The sequence below is a fragment of the Macaca thibetana genome, chromosome 5 (genome assembly GCF_024542745.1).
Source record: "Macaca thibetana thibetana isolate TM-01 chromosome 5, ASM2454274v1, whole genome shotgun sequence".
Lineage (NCBI taxonomy): Eukaryota > Metazoa > Chordata > Mammalia > Primates > Cercopithecidae > Macaca > Macaca thibetana.
In genome coordinates, this window is record NC_065582.1 from 23,807,803 (window position 1) to 23,826,011 (window position 18,209).

The window sequence follows — 18,209 nt, forward strand, 5'->3', positions numbered from 1 at the left end:
CCCTGACAACAAGAAAAAGCCATGATGTAAAGTGTGAAAAAAAAAAAAAAACAAAATCACGACATTGGTTGAACACACCAAAGCATGGAAATCACAGTAGTCTGAAGTCTACTGAATGTCAGGCCCTTCCAAGGAAAGATGTGACAGTGGCAGACTACAAGAGGAAGAGATGTTGGTATCATACAGCCAGCTGAAAAGCATTCTGATGAAATTGGTGATGGCTTGGTGAAGGTCATGTGTGGATGAGGGGAAGAGGAAACTACAGACACGAGGGGAACTTGTACACACTTGCAGATCCTTTTCCATGGACCTCCATCTCCTGCTCACAGGAACATTTGTGGAAAAAGCAGGAGGTGGGTGAGTGCCTTCCTTCGTGTTTCAGGCTTGAGAAAGGGAAGTGGTCACTGCCACGAGAAAAGTCTGAAGCCTCATTGTATTTCTTCTTCAGAAAACACAGCCTTAAGCCTCTGAAGGAGAAGCAGAAAACCCTGCCACCCCGACGACAAAGGTACAGAGCCACTGCAGGCAGAGGAAACGTCCAAACAAAACAGACAAAACGAAATACAACCAAAACCAAAACCTACCTTTCCCCTACGGGAAGTCCTGGATTCAGGATCAACTACCAGTAACATTAGAGATCTTCTACCACTAGGAGACTGGAAAGAAACTCTCTCCCAAGGAAGATTCATAAGATATATAGACAGAGTTTCACTGCCATGAAGAGAAGAAAAAGGATCACTGAGAAAGCTCAACACCAAGACCCGAACATGCAGGGCCTGCCTAAGGTGGAGTCTGTACTGAAATAATAAAGAACCCTTTGCCTTCCCCACCAGACTAGCAAGCACCAAGTAACAAGCAACTGCCATCTATCACTGATAAAGACAAAAAAGGGTGGAGAGGAACGATATTTGCGCTGGGGATGAACAGAGAAGGTACGAGTGAAACAGAAGCATTGAGAAAACACCTCTTAAATCCCAACCTCCACCCGAAGAAAAAGGAATTTGAAGCCCGTGGTGCAATGAAGATAATAATAGAACAAGAAAATCCAATCTTGGCTTAATTAGATCCACCTAACACCCTTCTTCATACACACAAATACACTAATAAGCTAACACAAGAGATGCATCCATTTCCAGACATAAAGTCTCTACCATTGCACACATAACGTCTTATTTTAATAAAAAAAAAATGAGACACAAAAGGCAAGAAAAATCAAACACTGCTAAGAGACAAAACAATCAACAGAACAGACCTGAGCCCATGGCCCCTATGTTTATATCAAATGGAATTTAAAGGAACTACGAATTTAACATTGATAAGTTAAATATCCTAGTGAAGATGCAGAGAATATGCAAGAACAGATGAGAGATTTCAGCAGATAAACGGTGTTATGGATTGAATTGTGTTTTTCTAAAATTAATGTTGAAGTCCTAACCCCCAACGTGATATGTTTAGGGCGGTAAGAGACACCGGAGCTCTGTCTCTCTCTGTGAATACACAGAGAAAAGGCCATGTGAGTATACAGTGAGGTGGAGCCATATACAAGCCAGAAAGAGAGTCCTCACCAGACACTAACCCTTGTTAAGTACAGCTTGATCTTGGACTTCTAGCCTCCAGAACTATGAGAAAATAAATTTCTGTCGTTTAAGCCGTAAGTCTGTGATAATCTGTTATGACATCCCAAACAGACTAACACAACTGGAAGCTATAATAAGTGAAACGTAAATGCTAGAAATAAAGAACATGGTAATAGAGATAAAGAATGCTTTTGACAAATTTATCAGTAGATTCAAGACAGCTGAAGAAATAATTACTGAATTTTAAGATAGGTCAGTAGAAATTACTGAAACTTAAACTCAGAAAGAAGGGCAAAAAATGAACCGAATATCCAAGAGTTGAGGAATAACAGCAAACAATCTAGTCCATAAGTAATTTGAATCCCAGAAGAGAGACAATGGCACAGAAGAATTATAAGAAGAAATAACAATTGAGAATTTTCAAAAATTAATGACAGACCCCACAATACAGATGCAAGAAATTCAGATAATTCTGAAAAGGAAAAATACCAAAAAATTATTAAACAGAAACATACACACACATAAACACATACACCTGCATACATTATATTCAAATTGCTGATAAAAAGAAAATTTTGAAGGCAGCCATAGAAAAAATAATCATGACTTATGATATAATGATAAGATTTACCAAAGAAGTATGGAAAACTATGTAAGCCAGAAAAAAATGGAATCATTCAAGATGGAGAAAGAAAACTGTCATCCTAGAATTCTATATGCAATGAAAACAGCTTTCAAAAGTGTTAATGTACATGCTTTATACCAAATATAAAAATAAGTTCTTCAGAAAGAAGGAATATGATATCCAACAAAAATTTGGATTGAGACAAAGAAATGTCTTCATGAAAATCAATTTTTCCAACTCTCTTAAGAAAATGAACTCCTTAAAAGAATGCAGCCTCTATATTTCAGCCCATAAGGCTCAGGAAGTTACCATAAGGTTCAGGGAATCATCCTCTCAATCAGGACCTTGGACAGGACTGGAGAGCAGTTGAGTTCCTCTAGTGCTGTCTCTCAGCATTTAGGATCCTTCAACAGTGTGGCTGAAATGAACTGATATCTCTGTCTGGGAAATCACTTACAACTATGGAGATTGGAAGGACCTCCATACTAAGAATATGAATTTCTTGGCAACTGTCTCTGATTTTATTATAATGTTGTATATAAATAAGGCCTTTTTATTGGCCAATAATAGTCACTGAGGGAAGAGTCAAAACAAGAAATTTAAAAATTAAGCTTATGATTGGACTCATCTAGTGAGCTACTTTGGACTAGTAGCCTCACTCCTCAGACAATTTTTGTCATTATAGTGCCTGCTGGGCTCTTTCCTGAGCCTTGTTAGTTGGCACTGCCTTTTGCTTCTAAAAACAACATATTGCAGGAAATTGTTAACATTTCTACATTTCTATATTTTTATTTCTTTAGATTATACTCTTCAAACACTCTGTGGCCTATAATGAAATTTAACATTTGTTATCAGGTTATTATTTATGACCAGGCCAGAATGCAAAATGAGAAGAATGCAAGAGAGATGAGACAATATACTCATATTTGAATTACTCATGCCTGATAAAATGTGGGCAAAATCCAAGGAAATCAGTATCTTTGTACAGAGGGCAATATATCATGCAAAAATAATATTCTGTACACCACGAGACAAAATTGATTCTATTATGAAAAATACATATGTATATGGAATTGGTATAACCAGTAGAATATGTTATGCTGGGTTTAAGTGAATTATTATTCTGTGCTTTCTGGCAAATTTCTGATTCTTTTATTTCTTCATTTATTTTCCAAATTTGAAAATATAATTACCAGTAATATATTAAGAAATAAAGACTACTGTTTTGAAGCAACTTTGGTAATGCCTTATAAAACATCCAGAATAAGAAACACTAGAGGAGAACAACGTGGCAGTCACCTTGATCTAGGAAGTCAAGTCAAGGATTTTAGTGTAAGGAGGAAAGCATGAGACAAAAAATCTTTTCCAGCTGCCTATGATTCAATTCAATTAGATAAACTTCCATTTTATTTCCTAGTGCTTGTAATGCAAGACAAGGGCAGTCGGCTTAATGGAAAGTAAAAGGATGTGCTCACTTACTAATTTGATTCGGTGGCCGGGAGTGGCGCTGATCTCCCAAGTGCATTCTTTCCTGCTTGGGTACTTGTCTGGCCAGTTGGGACTGGTGATGAGGCCACTTGGACTGTGGATCTTCTGTTCACACTCAGCTGTACCAATAACCATAATATCAGACAGTGTGGCAATCCAGCCCAGGTTTGAGGCAGAAAGCAAGCAGCCTATTTGCCCACTGCCCTGCTGAAAGATTTTCCTGAATACCAGCTAATTATCACTTCCGTGTCGGTTATCATATTCATCTGCTCTGGGAAATCTGTTGCTGAGTATAATCAGCCAATGTTTGTTGTCTGCCTCACATGAAATTAAGTATTTACCATAAATCAGATAAATGCCTAAAATAAATTGAACTTTTATTTTAAACTGATGGGTCTGTGGCTCAGACTTTAACAGTGCAACATATATTGACAGTCGAGAATATCAACACTGGGTGTATTTAATCCAATGTCACAAACAAACATCATTGGACTATGCCATTTGCAACTTTTTTCCTATTAAAAGAAACATCATTTACAGCTAATTAACATCATGAAGGCACCTTTTGAATCACGTATTTACATTTTCTCTCTCCCTTAGTTAAATATACACTTGAATACCTGTATCATAATTTTAGCTTCTAAAATAAATTAGCCCTAATTTTATCAAAGCAAGTGGAAGCACTAAGAGGAAAAATAAATGAACAGCTATTAGCCCTAGAGATGCTTCTGAACTTCAAAGGATACCTCATTCAATCAGTATAATTATGTAATGTTTTTTTTTTTTTTTTTTTACAATTAAAATAAGCTCATTTTAGACAAGATCTTTCCACATGGTTAATGTTAAATTTCAAAAACACTTATTATCCTCAAGCTGTGTTCTTTCTATATAATTTAGAAAATTCTATAACATACATCCTTGTTTAGACTGGGATTATTTGTTATGTATTGTGTACATATAATTTTCTAAAATTTCCTGAGCAATACATTTGGTGAAATACTTTATTCAACGGAAAACACACCGGTTATACCCTTCGGGGCCACAGGGCAAGGGTAACATGGCCCAACATTAGTTAGTGCACTTACTGTAGTTGCTGTTGGCCCCACTGCTGCAATCATTCATACTAGACCTTCACCTTAATTGTGCTAGGTTTCCATAGGGAGATTTGTATTTGCAACAGAAGATTACAATAAAGTGGAAGGTAAAATTCAGTTCCTGTCTGATAATCTATGATTATGGTAGCAAGACATAGCCTTGAAAGTTTGGATCCAGTCATGACAAGGGTTTTCTAAATTTCATCGTCCCTGTCTCAGCCTTGCAATGTGAAATGTGATCTCTGCAGGATGCAGCGATGACACTGAGACTAGGTTGAGAGGCTCGTTGCTAAAGTGTACAAGGAGCATGTACTATAGTGAAGGTAAAAGATGATCCAACCCCTTTCCTGGCAATAGGACAAGTTTATTAAGGTGCGTCTGCATGTTGTTTTATCTATAATGAAGTTTCCTATATCATTTATGTAATGAACAGAGACATATTTGTACCTGTGAGCCACAGGCTACATATATAATCTATAATCTATAAAAGCTGTCTTGTTTTTTTTTCTCTGAATTACCTTCAATGTCTGCAAAACAAAAAACAAAAACCTGGGCCACGTGCAGTCGCTCATGCCTGCAATCCCAGCACTTTGGGAGGCCATGGCAGGTGGACTGCTTGAGCTCAGGAGTTCGAGACCAGCCTGAGCAACATGGCAAAAACCCGTCTCTACAAAAAAATACAAAAAATTAGCTAGGCATGGTGGTGTGCACCTGTAGTCCTAGCTACTTGGGAGACTGAGGTGGGAGAATTGCTTAAGCCTGGGAGGTCGAGGCTGCAATCAGTTGAGATCACACCACTGCACTCCAGCCTTGGCAACGGAGGGAGACCCTGTTTCAAAATAAAAACAAAAAAGAAAACCCCCAAAACCCCAAAAACCTGGACCTATTTCCTAATCTATTGATTTAATAGCATATCTTATCTTACCAAGTTACAGATATTATGCTTATACATGAAAGGAGAGAAAGAAAAATTCCTGCTTGTATATGATTCTGCACAATGTCATTAGCTCAATGAGAAAAAGAAAATCCTCGACATGTAACCATATTTCAAAGGCGTTGAATGGAACAAGGGTCAACTCAGGATATTCTCTATTATTGCAATGTTTACACAAAACATTCTTATCTAACTGTGGTTAGAGTCAGGTACCTTCCAATGTACATATGGTGACTAAAGTTATAAAATTTGCCTTAGTAATTCTCCTCTCAAAACATGCATAAATCCAACTTAAGTAGAAAATTCGGGAACAGACTGTCAAAGAAAGAAATAAGAGCTGAATAACTATTTAAAGTTCTCGTCTAGTTCATAGTGGCTAAGGGGATTAAGATTACTACTTTTAAAAAGTTGTGGAATTTTGTAAGGCCTTGGGGACAAAATCTGGTAGGGTATGATTGTGCTACTATTAAGCTTTTCTGGACCAACACCATGACTTCAAACTTTAAATGACACAGTATCTACCATTTTCAAATGTCTTCCCTTTGGTAGGCATTTGAGTTTGACACTCCTGGTATTTAAAGGGACATCACTTATGTAGCACATGCACAAGATATGCAAGATATTTTTGGGAGGAGTATTACATCAAATGCAAAACATTTAGCAGAAGTTAAGTTTAACTATGCATGCTGTTATAAGGTCTGTTCCACAAAGACCTGGGGAGAACGTGGTGCTTTTCTGGCTACCAGATGGTATCCTAGCAGCTACTATGTCTGTTATACAAAGCTACTCTAATGCCACCTATATGCAAAGTAAAGATCCAGTCATTTGCCTTGGATCTTTGAACATTACACAGAATTTTGTTTTTTGACATTTGGGTAGCCCACCATGAGATCACTCATTGAAATGATTAACTCTACTTGGAAGCAGTGCTTTATCCAAACCACATGCAATTCTACATGTTGTCAAGAAAAGTGTATTCCTTTCCATACCTTCCTTGCAATCATGTTTATTTTCATGCAGCACAAATCCATTACGGCACTGACACATGTAGCTCCCCATCGTGTTGACACATTCGTGCTGACATCCACCATTATCCTTGGAGCATTCGTCTTTGTCTAGCAAAGAGATCAATCCCATGGTTTAGTAAGTAACTTTAAAAACAAAGGATATCAAAGGGAGTCATTTAGTTGTGGTTAACACTGCCAAAGGGTAAACTAAGTCATGGTTTCTCCTGTTCCCAACATAAAACAAACAAAAATGTATGATCTCTTAGTTGTACCCTTTCCTTGTTTAGCTTGTAGCCTCGTACCATGAATCAAATTTCCAAGACAATTAGTACTATGATAATAACTTGTAACCCTCTTTTATTCCTATGCTGGAGTAGAAGTTTTAGGTAGGAGAAAGAGGGAATCAGTAGATCTTTCTTTCAAATTAACCCTAAACATTTACTGCTAATTTTAAAAAATAAATTTAAAATTGTGCATAGTTTGAATAGGGGCAAGAAATAGCATTTAAGTAGAGGGATATCCTTCAATATATTAACCATGGTATACAGACAGAGGCTAAACAAGGTTCCAAGATTTGTATGTAATCACTTAAAAAAATCACTCAGTATAATTACTGTAGTTGATTTTTTTTTCCCCATTAACTTTGCGGTTATGCTTAGCATTAATGAATTTGGACATTTCATAGCATTCCAAGCAGAAAAAAGGCATAATTAAACTATTCTACAGAAGAAATGAAATTTATGTATTTTAAACAAATATACTGTGGCAGACAAGTTTATTAATAAGTCATCCCCTAAAAGGGCTTTTAGTGTGCTAGAAGTAAGGTAAAGATTAGACTAGGAAATATGAGCCCCAAAAAATAGCCAACAAATTCACTACAGGGAAAAAAGCCAAACTAGATTAACAGGCAGTCAATTCGGTGAGGCATGAACCATCACTCATGTCACTCAGCTGTCATTCCATAGCTGGCCTGTCCATTAACGTCAAAACTGGCAGATTGTTCCTGACACACATTCATGATGGCACGTCACTCAGACTTTCATCACTCCCACACATAGAGAATGAAAAGGACGAGTTACATCATATGAGGAGTTAGGCTGAATTCAAATTGGACACTCTCAGCTGATTTTGCTAGTGAGCACTGGCAAGCTCTTGGTGGCATAGAAATTATACTATTTTTGCTTTTTAATCAAATCTATATTCATTCCATGGAAAAAATGTTTAGGGAAGGTATTTTTATCAAAGAATCTGATGATAATTTTTAAAGATGCATCTATTTTGTCACATTTGAAGATTGATTACATAACACACACGCTTACAGGCGATATGAATGCATTGGCACTATCTGAATATTTTAAATACACACAGGCAATCTCAGTTTTTAAAGGATATATCATAATTAGTATATTTGTGAGTTATGTGTTCTCCACCTATCCTTGACACTTCCATTATTCTTTCAACACTTACTATGGAGAATAAGCCAAAAGCAAAACAAAATAAAAGCAGAACAAAGACAATCATTCTGTGAAAGAGCATCAAACACCGAAATATAGAAAAAAGTAGCAGTTAATAGAAAATTAGATTTGTATAATCAATTTTAGAGAAATTTAACATAATTTTGAACTCTTATTCCATTAGCTGTATCGACAGTGAGAATTATAGTTTATGAATTACAAATGGCTTATACAGAACGGGTGGACAGTAAACCATACTTCCTACCACCGTGGTATCAGCTGCCTGCATTTTCTAATGCAGACGGTTAAGCAATGAATTGCTTAAATTTGTTTTTCACTCTTACTTTCCAGAGGCTCTTTCCCTTACGAAGCTTCAGAAAAACGCTTCCTTATGAGTGAATGTAGAATTTATCTCTGCTAAATGGAAGAACCAATTAAGAAAATGCTGGTGACAGAATTATTCTGAAATAGACACATATTTCCTTTGAAAATGTTTATATAATGATGGTTTTACATACTTAATATAAGACCTGATAGAGTGAACTTTAGTTGTACCCTGGGTCAACCAGAGTTTTGAGAGTAGCTCGGAAACCTAACAACTATATGCAAAGTAGCTTAGAGAAAATTTGTTCACATTTGCAATTGACTGATAAACAGATGAACTGCTCAGAGACAAACAGTGAAGAGGCAGAGATGGCCTGAATCTCACCCTTTTGTTGGTACCTATTTGGATTGCCATGCATGAAAGATACAAAAATGTTAAAATACAAAGATGAACATAAGTGTTATTCAATAACACATGCATTATTGCTGTGTTTAAATCCAGTCATTTTGTAATAAAAAGAATTCCAAAACATAAAATATCCCTAAAATCCAAACTTCATTCTAGTGGAAAGGTCATATTGCTCATATTTCGGAGTATAATTCATTTCAAGATCTATTAAAAAATAAACTGACCTATAGTAATAGTAACTAAAGAGAGATAAAATACAAAATGAAACCAATTATATTTCCATGATTTTGTAGCCAACCATTAATACTCTTGCTGTGCTAAAGATAATAATAATAATTTCAGAATAATTTTTGGAAGAAGAGAAAGCAGAGGAGGAGGAGGAGCAAGAGGAAGAAGAAAAGAAAGAAGAGGAAGAAGACGAAAGAGAACAAATATAAGACAGGGAAGAAGAAGAGTTATTACTATTTATATAGTCATTATTCTCTAAGTATCTGTTATTTTTTACTTTCCCAATTTATCAGAGTTTCCTGCCTTCATTTGCACATCTGATATAGCATAATTTAATTTAAGGTTGCATGAAATGAAAAGTTACCAGTTAGGCAGCTAGAATATACTTATGAGTTAGTCTAAATTTTAGCTAAATTCAAAACTGAACTAATCAAAATATCATCTAAAGGCAAAAGAAGAAAGTTATTATGTCCTGAAAAGTAGCATATAAAACTGTACCTCCATGTGTCAAATAGTCATATGAAAAGAGAAAATTTCAGGAAATCATTGGAATACTTAAAATTATCCAGATGTTTTACATCATGCAGACTAAAAATATTTTGGTATTTTGCACTATATTTTGAAAAATATTTTAATTCATCTGTGGAGTAGTAAATATGGTGTGGTTGTTTTAAAATCACTTGTTTGAACAGGAGTTAATAGAGTATTCTAATTAAAGTGAATGCAATTTTGGATTTCTTATGTTGATGAGAAATGGCAACTTCATACAAGATAAGTTCTGCAAATATATCATAGATTTCTTATTTATGAAAGGCCATCAAACTTGGAAAAAAGTTATTAGCAAACATAATTAACTTCTGTCCATTTCTCCTCTTAGGACAAAAACTCTGTTTTGAAGAATACAAATCCAAGGAAAGAGAAAAGGGAGGAGGAGAGACATTTAAACATTTCTCATAATGTCTGCGTAACACATTCAATAACTGAAATTTCTATCAATAATTTATTTGAAATTTTCTGGCATTTTCATATACTAGACACAAAATAAAGAAAAAAGTGTTTTTCTTAGTGCTAGAAATAAATGTTTTATTGAGGAGAAATAAAAGCATTTATTTTCTGCAGATGGAAATTAGCCCCCTTCTCTGGAATGGACATGTCTGCTTTCCATTCCTTCATGTAAGATAAAGACAAGGCCCATCATTAGGAAAAAGGAAGGGCGTATTCTTCCATCAGAGGCCTACAGCGAACCTCTGAGACTATCAGAGGTCATCAATCTATGAATGATACATACTGGATGGAACTGAAGTTGCAACCTGTATCAAGTTCTTGCAATATTCAAAAATAAAAATTTTCTCTTTGCAGAAAGCTTCCTTATCTGTAGGAAAAAGAAGTCAATTGTCCAAGCAACAGAACAGAAATATACAAGAGCAGGTATTCTCAAATTAAATGTTCAGGATCTGAAATAAATGGACACATGCACAGCACACACAGGCCCGACATAAAACTATCCAGTAAATAATCACCTACAAAAAAGCACCAATAAACACTAGGAGAGCTACAACAGAGATAATTTTCTGTTTCCATAAACATGCAAATATTTAAATATCATTAATGATGAAAACTTGGAAGCAGGATTCAAAATCATACAAGAAAGTTGTGTTACTGTGTGTAATTAATCACCTTAAAATTTTGTTAGAGTAGTATCATGTCGAATTTCATCTGCAAATATCAACAACCATTCCATGAGAGAAACAGTGGACAGCAAGGACACTTACAAATATCGAGACACACTCACAGGAAGATAAGATGAGGAGCATGTCAATTGAAATTACTTGAATTTAGAGCTAGAAAGATTGCAATGCACACATTATTTTAAGTGACTCCTCCATTTGTTACAGACAGATGAACTGGGAGTCGGAAAACGAGTTTTAGTCCATTTCTGTCCTTGAGCAAGTCCCTAGGCTTATCAGCAATAGTTAGATCACATTCCTAATAGATTTTTCCCTGAGGGAGACTGCTACTATTCTTCACATTTTCTGTTCTCAGAATTGCAGAGTCATAACTGAATCTTTTCATTAACAGAGGGTTGCCTATAAAAGGCAAAATGCCTATGCTCAACGCTCATTGCCTGAAGTCATTTTTATATTATCTCCAAATAATGCTATAATTAAAATTTTAAAAGATGTCAAGTTCCCAAATGTGCTAATTTTTTCAGGTATAAAGTCCTACTAATATTTCTGTTATGCTTAACTCATTTAAAGAAAAGAAACTCTTCTGAGCGGAATACTCTTAGCTTTGCTTCCTCACTTAAAATTAAGTAAATTGCATCATGTATACCTATGCAGACTTGCAGACTTGTGCTCAAATATGTCATATAAAATTACGTTTGGTTTTACTATCATATAAACTAAATCATTGTGGTTAATCTAGTAACAAATCTCATTTAGTCCAAGAAAATAACACCAAGCTATCGTTGGGCCATATATCTTCTAGAAAATGTCTATGCCACTATATTCTGAATTACCTGAAAATAAATAAAGCCACACATAATTCTACATAATGTTCAAATGGTCTTATGTTGGCTTCCTAATTTCTTTATTTGCTTTAATATTACTTCATTGTATTGCTCTTTAAATATACCCTTGAATAAGTGTAGCATATTACACTGATTTTTACAGAGCAGCTTATAAATTATTTTGCTATAAAATCCAACGACTTCTTAATTTTTAAGCTACGGCATTTTCATGACTCATTTATGATATTTAGTCAGAATTGATAGATGAGAGTTTCTCAATTTTATGAGCATGGAAGTGATGTGAATTATTCTGCTAAAAAGTTCTTAGAGACATCCCTTCAATGTTATTTCTTAAATCTAAAAAGTGTTTGTTTTAAAAATCTGAGGCTATGTGCAAGGAAAGCTAAAATCTCTTATGCAATTATTTTATTAGACAATGATATGTTGAAAATAATACTATAAATATATTATTTCATTTTATGTTAAAACTTAAATATATTTGTCTTTTTCCTGATGTATCACTTAACTGAAAGAAAGCTAGAGTTTTATTTTTAATAGCTTTCTTTTCCAAATACTATAGAATCACTTATTACCAAATATTATTTTTTACTATTACTGAGTTCCTTGAAAATTCTTAGAAGTTCTTGGAAAAAGAATGTGGAACAAATAGCTGAACATGTTATATTCTGTGTTAAGGTTTCATAAAGCCACAACTACTTCTGAAATTTTTAGAACACTAGCTATAAACATAACCATTTTAGACTACGTGTTTATAAAATATCTCTTGATTGATGTATATAATATATTGACATCTTTATTAGATTGCCTGTAATAAAATATTTGGGAATTTAACTCAATTTGATACGCTTGTATTAATATTAACTTGTAGTAATATTTATTAACTAATGAAGAAATAGGTGTCTATCAGGCAATGTTTGCAAACTAGAAATATTTGGCTAACAGTAATAGATGGAAACATGATAGGAGCCTTTTTTTCTTTTAAATTTATTTTTATATTTTAATTAAAAGAAAACTCTGAGAAGAAAATGGAGAAAACGATAATGCATCGTCTTTCCACCCTAACCAAGCATTCTTGGTATTTTCATATGGCAAATTTCAGGTTTGTTCCAACCTGCATTCTTAGCTATCTAGACAGTGCATGCACTGTTTTATGCCTAGATTTCCATTAACGTTTTACCGCCCACAACATTTTACACCATGGAATGGCTGAACCATCTTTGTAGCACAGAAGAGTCCACAACGTGCATTTGCCATAACTTATTTATGATTTTCCTGTTGTCGCAATATCAGGTAGCTCCAAATTTCTGTCACTATCACATCATTTTGAAATTCGTTTTCCAGATTTCGAGATATTTCTTGATGAAAGAGTCCCATGAATGGGATTTCTGGGGCAAATGGAGTAGTCATTTTAATGACTCTTGAAATTTCATTCTGTAGAATTTGTGACGATAAATCCAGTAACACACTTTGTCAAAGCCCCCCATAGTGAGTTTTAACATTTAAAAAAAACTTAGATTTTGTTTGTGAACTATAGTATCTTTATAGTTGGCATACTTACTTTCTAATAATGTAGTTACAGTGAATTACTTGGCTTTTGACATATGATTATATATTATCACACTGAAAGCATTATTAGAACTCTAATATTTGCAATGTGAACAGACATCAATTAAAATGGATAATCTTCTGTAAATTATGACTTCATAAGATCATCATAATGAGGACACTTATTCACCTAAACTCTTATTTTCTGCCATCTCTTGATATAACAATAGCAATTTATTACAAACATGTTTTTAACCTTCCCTTTTTCTGGGCAAACATCTTTCCTGCTAACAGAAACTCCCAGGAAATTAAATGTGAAAGAGATCTAATCACTCATCCAGAACCACAGTATTTTAAATATCAATCTGACAAACAGCCAAGACTTTTTAATGATTCACAAAGTGAACCCTGAAAATTTATACTTAATAATAATTGTCTTGGACTTTTACAAAACAATAATCTAATAAAGAAGTGAAAATTATATCCGCTGTTGTTTTCCAGGTCATAAGGAAAAGAACTAATGCCATTTGCCAAGGTCATGATCAGTTCTTATGGTTAAGAGAATGGTCTTCAGACCAAGAGATACTAGGTTTAAATGCTCTTTGACACCGAGAAGCTTACTTAACTCCTCAGCTGCCTCATCTGTCATATAAATATGTGAATATAACAATATAAAATGAAATTTTGGGGTTTAATTTCTTCATGAACTTCATTGTTCAGTTTAGTTAACTAATCATCAAACAATCTAGGCTAGACTCTTTGAAAAGTATTGCCATGTTAATTGATTTATATATATATGTATTTTAAGTGCACTGATAAATACTTAAAACATGGATGATTATATGAAATCAATCATACAATCATCCATGTTTTAAGTATGCATCAGTGAACATGATTTACAGCAAGTTACCTGTTATTGGCTCAAGTACTACCAAGGTGCTCAGTTAATTTTACAAAGCACAGTTCCACAGAGATAAAGAATAAAGACCATATATGCTCATGTGGTAGAGAACAGTATCTTCTGCACAAGCCTTCAGAGCTGTATTTCAAAGAATTAAGGAAGCATCTCTTATATTTCAACAGTGCTGTTTCTAAGGACGTGAATAATCTGTTTTTATAATTTGGAAATTTTCTTCTTACCAAAAATATCAGAAAGCAAATTTTAAATTTTCTGAGTAACTAAATTTAATCATACTTTGTAGTCAGTATTTGTAGCATGTTTCTTGTCTTAAAACAATTTAAAATTAAATATAATACTAAAGTAACATAAAAAGGATCCTGAATACATTATTTTTAAAAATTATTTTAGATTCATGTGGTACATGTGCAGGTTACATGAGAATTTTGCGCAATGTTAGGGTTTGGGGTTTCTATTGAACCCATCACCCAAATAGTGAACACAGTACTCACTAGTAACTTCAATTATTATGACAAAATTCATTTACTTCATAATTTCAATTTTTAAAATAAATATTTAGATAGCGCTAAGATAAGTAACCTGTCTCTACCTAAATGCTGGGTCACTTAAACTTCATAAAACACATAATATTTATAAAACAGTGAAGTCTTAAAAAGTCTCATTTTCATTAAAATATTAAAACTGTACTTTGAATAATATGAAACTTAAATGAATACCTGAGAGGCATTTGTAAAAGGTCATTTAAACTGGGAATAAAGAAGGAAATGAGAAAACGGGAGTCGAGGTCCATTGTATTCTGAAGGCACTTTTCTGTATGACTTGGAACTCAATGGAGCTTGTGAACCATTAACTTCAATTACACTGAAAACCCCAAACAAACCCTGGACATTGTAAATCTCATTAATTTTAAACACATGAGGACCAGAATAAATGGCCTTTGAATTAACTCAATCCAAATTACTAATATTAAAACATAATTGGAATTCAGTTGCTCTAAATTGCTTGCTAGTTGCAAAGACAGAATAGATTGCTATACTAAGGTTTGTTACAATTTTATCTACTTGAGAAGTTTCAAAATAATGTTTTTATAAAGTATGATACTGAGATTGAGAAAAAAATTTTCTTGTTTTTTTTTATATATTTCCATAAAATCTGGGGAGTTTTATAAAATTTCAGATCTTTAAGAAGGAAATTTTACTTTGAGTTGCTTAAACTAAATGTTAAATTCCGAACACAAAAGTGCAAACCATTAAATACAGCTAACAATATATTATATTTAGTAAAATTATAATTTCCGTGTTTCTAGGTTTCTTACCGCAACCATTTCTATAACGATGAGGCTAAGCACAATTTTAATATTAGCCTAATAATAATGAAAATATATGAAAATAGGAAGAAATACATTGCTAAATAAAAAGATATAAAAGTGCTGCTAAAATGAGACTACGTTTTCCAAACACAAAGAAAAATTATTTTGAAAAATCTGCCCCTTTTTGGAGGTCTTGTATCATTATTTCCATCCACCTGTAGAGAGCAAAGTCACTGTATAAAAGTATTACTATAATTAAAAGTGTTGTTTGTACCAGCCTTTATAATATCCGACTAGATTTTATGTAAGATTTAATTGTTTGCAGGCAACATTTCATCAGGGCCCGTCTTATTAATATCCTAATGTTAAGTAAAATATTACTAAACCTATGTCAAATGGTAAGGTCTTCTTCTTCAAGTTACATTTGCAGAAAATGATGAAAAATAGATCACATACCACTTAATCCAATCCACATTGAAAATCTGTAATATACACACACAACATGTGAATACTTATACCTGAGAAAAAATGTGCTTTGAAGCCCTTCTTGGATACAGTATTGTCAGATTTGAATTCGATTCTCATATTGTTGAACTGGGATGTGATCACCTCAGGCACTTCAGCGCCACAGAATTTGCCATGCAATTTAGAATCAGAGGAAAGACCACTCCAGATCTCCACATAATCATATTTGCAAACCTAGAAAAAAATGTGGTTATCAGTTGCCAGATGTGTGAGTACAAGATGATTGACATTTAGCTTAGAAAAATGTATCTTGTTTTTCCCATTTTACTCTTATGGTAGTCAAACTAGAACTAACAGGTAAGGAAAAAATCAGGCCAGACACGGTGGCTCGCTCCTGTAATCCTAGCACACAACTACTATCAATAGAAATAGCTCTTTCCATTGTAGAGATGAGAAAACTGAAGTTCAGAGATTTTTATACAGCTCGTCCAAAATGATGCTTGTCACACATACATGGCACTGTGGTGATTAACAAAAAGGAGTTTGGCTTAGTCCAGTGCTGTCTCCCAGAAATACCACATTCTAATGAGAACAGCACCATTAGTAACTTTAAAAGAGAAAGAGGGATACTTGATGTATAATAATAAAGGTTATTTGCCTTTTAAACTTACTAACAGGACTGATATTTCTTAATTTCTTTTTGTTGCTGAGTGCTGTGAAGTTACTCTGTAGGACTGCTGCAGGACTGCAAACACATAGGAACGCTATTCCGTGCAAAGGAGGTAAGAATTTATATTAAAATAAGATAGCCTCATTCTGATTTATATATAATATACCAACACCACCAAAATGGAAGAAGCTAAATGAATACCAGGTATTTTTAAGCAATTTTATGGTCACTAACAGATGTTTCCATAATACACTTTTCCAAAGTTCCAACAGGGCACACGTTCAAGAACAAATCTTGCATGAATGACCTTATTACATAAATGTGTAATTAGCAAGGTTTAACAATGCATATGATTGAACCCTGGGGCATGATCTGTGCTTTGAAATATGTCAACTCAAATTACTGGTTCTTGTGATATTAATTAGGTGATAAATAAGCAAAATGCTGCTAGGGAAAATGAAATAAGTTTTCTACTGACTTTGTTACAATTGCAATTTTTGTTTGGAGAGTTCCAACATAGTATAAAAGACTGTTTCCAAGGCTAAAGATGTCGCCATTGACTTTCCTTTGCAATATCAATATAATGAATAAAATAATGATGTTTTAAGCCTAACCCATTATTCTGTAAGTCAAGTTTTTGCTCAGGCCTTTTATTTTAAATAGCTAAGTTGTCAAACTATGAACATACAGAGAATTCTGTAACAGCTTTCTACACAGTAGCACCATTATAAATTAAAGAACACAAGAATATGTGAACAGAGTTTGTAAAGAGCCCTTCTATGAATGGTGACCCTATGAGAATAATGCTTAAAGAACACAAAACCTTAGTTACATAAAGCCATCTCCCCTGCTTTCTCCTGAACGCAGACCTCTAGACTTACTACAAATATCTATCGATTAATAAATCAAAATGTCACGCCCAACACAGTAATAGCTTAAGGGAAAACAATGGGAGTAGATGTGATTCAACACTAAATTCATATCAAATTGCAGAATTGGTAAGGACATTCCCATTTTCAAAAGGTGCATTTTCAAAATGTGTAGCTCAAAAAAAAAAAAAACCTCTCTAAAAATAGTATAAAAATTATTTTCTTTACTTATTAAAAGAAAATGATATTTCAGGTGGATAAAGTATGTTAAAATGATAAATTGCAGTCTTATTATAAAACTTACATATAATGTTAAAAAGAAGCTCAAGTGGCTCATTGAGTTCCAAGATTCTACAATTCCTTGAAATATGTAAGTTCATCCCTTTCTTTTTTTTTTTTTTTTTTTTTTTTTTTTTTTACTTTTTAAAATTATACTTAAATTCTAGCGTACATGTGCACAACATGCAGGTTTGTTATGTATGTATACATGTGCCATGTTGGTGTGCTGCACCCATTAACTCATCATTTACATTAGGTATATCTCCTAATGCTATCCTGCCCCTTTAACCCCACTCCACAACAGGCCCCTATGTGTGATGTTTTCCACCCTGTTTCCAAGTGTTCTCATTGTTAAGTTCCCACCTATGAGTGAGAACATGCGGTGTTTGGTTTTCTGTCCTTGCGATAGCTTGCTGAGAATGATGGTTTCCACCTTCATCCATGTCCCTACAAAGGACATGAACTCATCCTTTTTTATGA

At 34.0% G+C, this 18,209-nt stretch overlaps 1 protein-coding gene across 3 annotated transcripts in view; it reads right to left on the reverse strand.

The window, feature by feature from the left end:
- The window catches only part of TLL1 (tolloid like 1), a 227,574-nt gene that overhangs the window by 22,310 nt on the left and 187,055 nt on the right, over nt 1-18,209 (reverse strand). For all 3 annotated transcript variants that reach the window (XM_050791802.1, XM_050791804.1, XM_050791803.1), the window contains 3 exons: nt 15,965-16,145; nt 6,708-6,833; nt 3,682-3,809 (listed from right to left, as the gene is read on the reverse strand). In XM_050791802.1, coding sequence (XP_050647759.1) covers nt 3,682-3,809; nt 6,708-6,833; nt 15,965-16,145 — 435 coding nt within the window. The remainder of the gene's footprint in view (nt 1-3,681; nt 3,810-6,707; nt 6,834-15,964; nt 16,146-18,209) is intronic.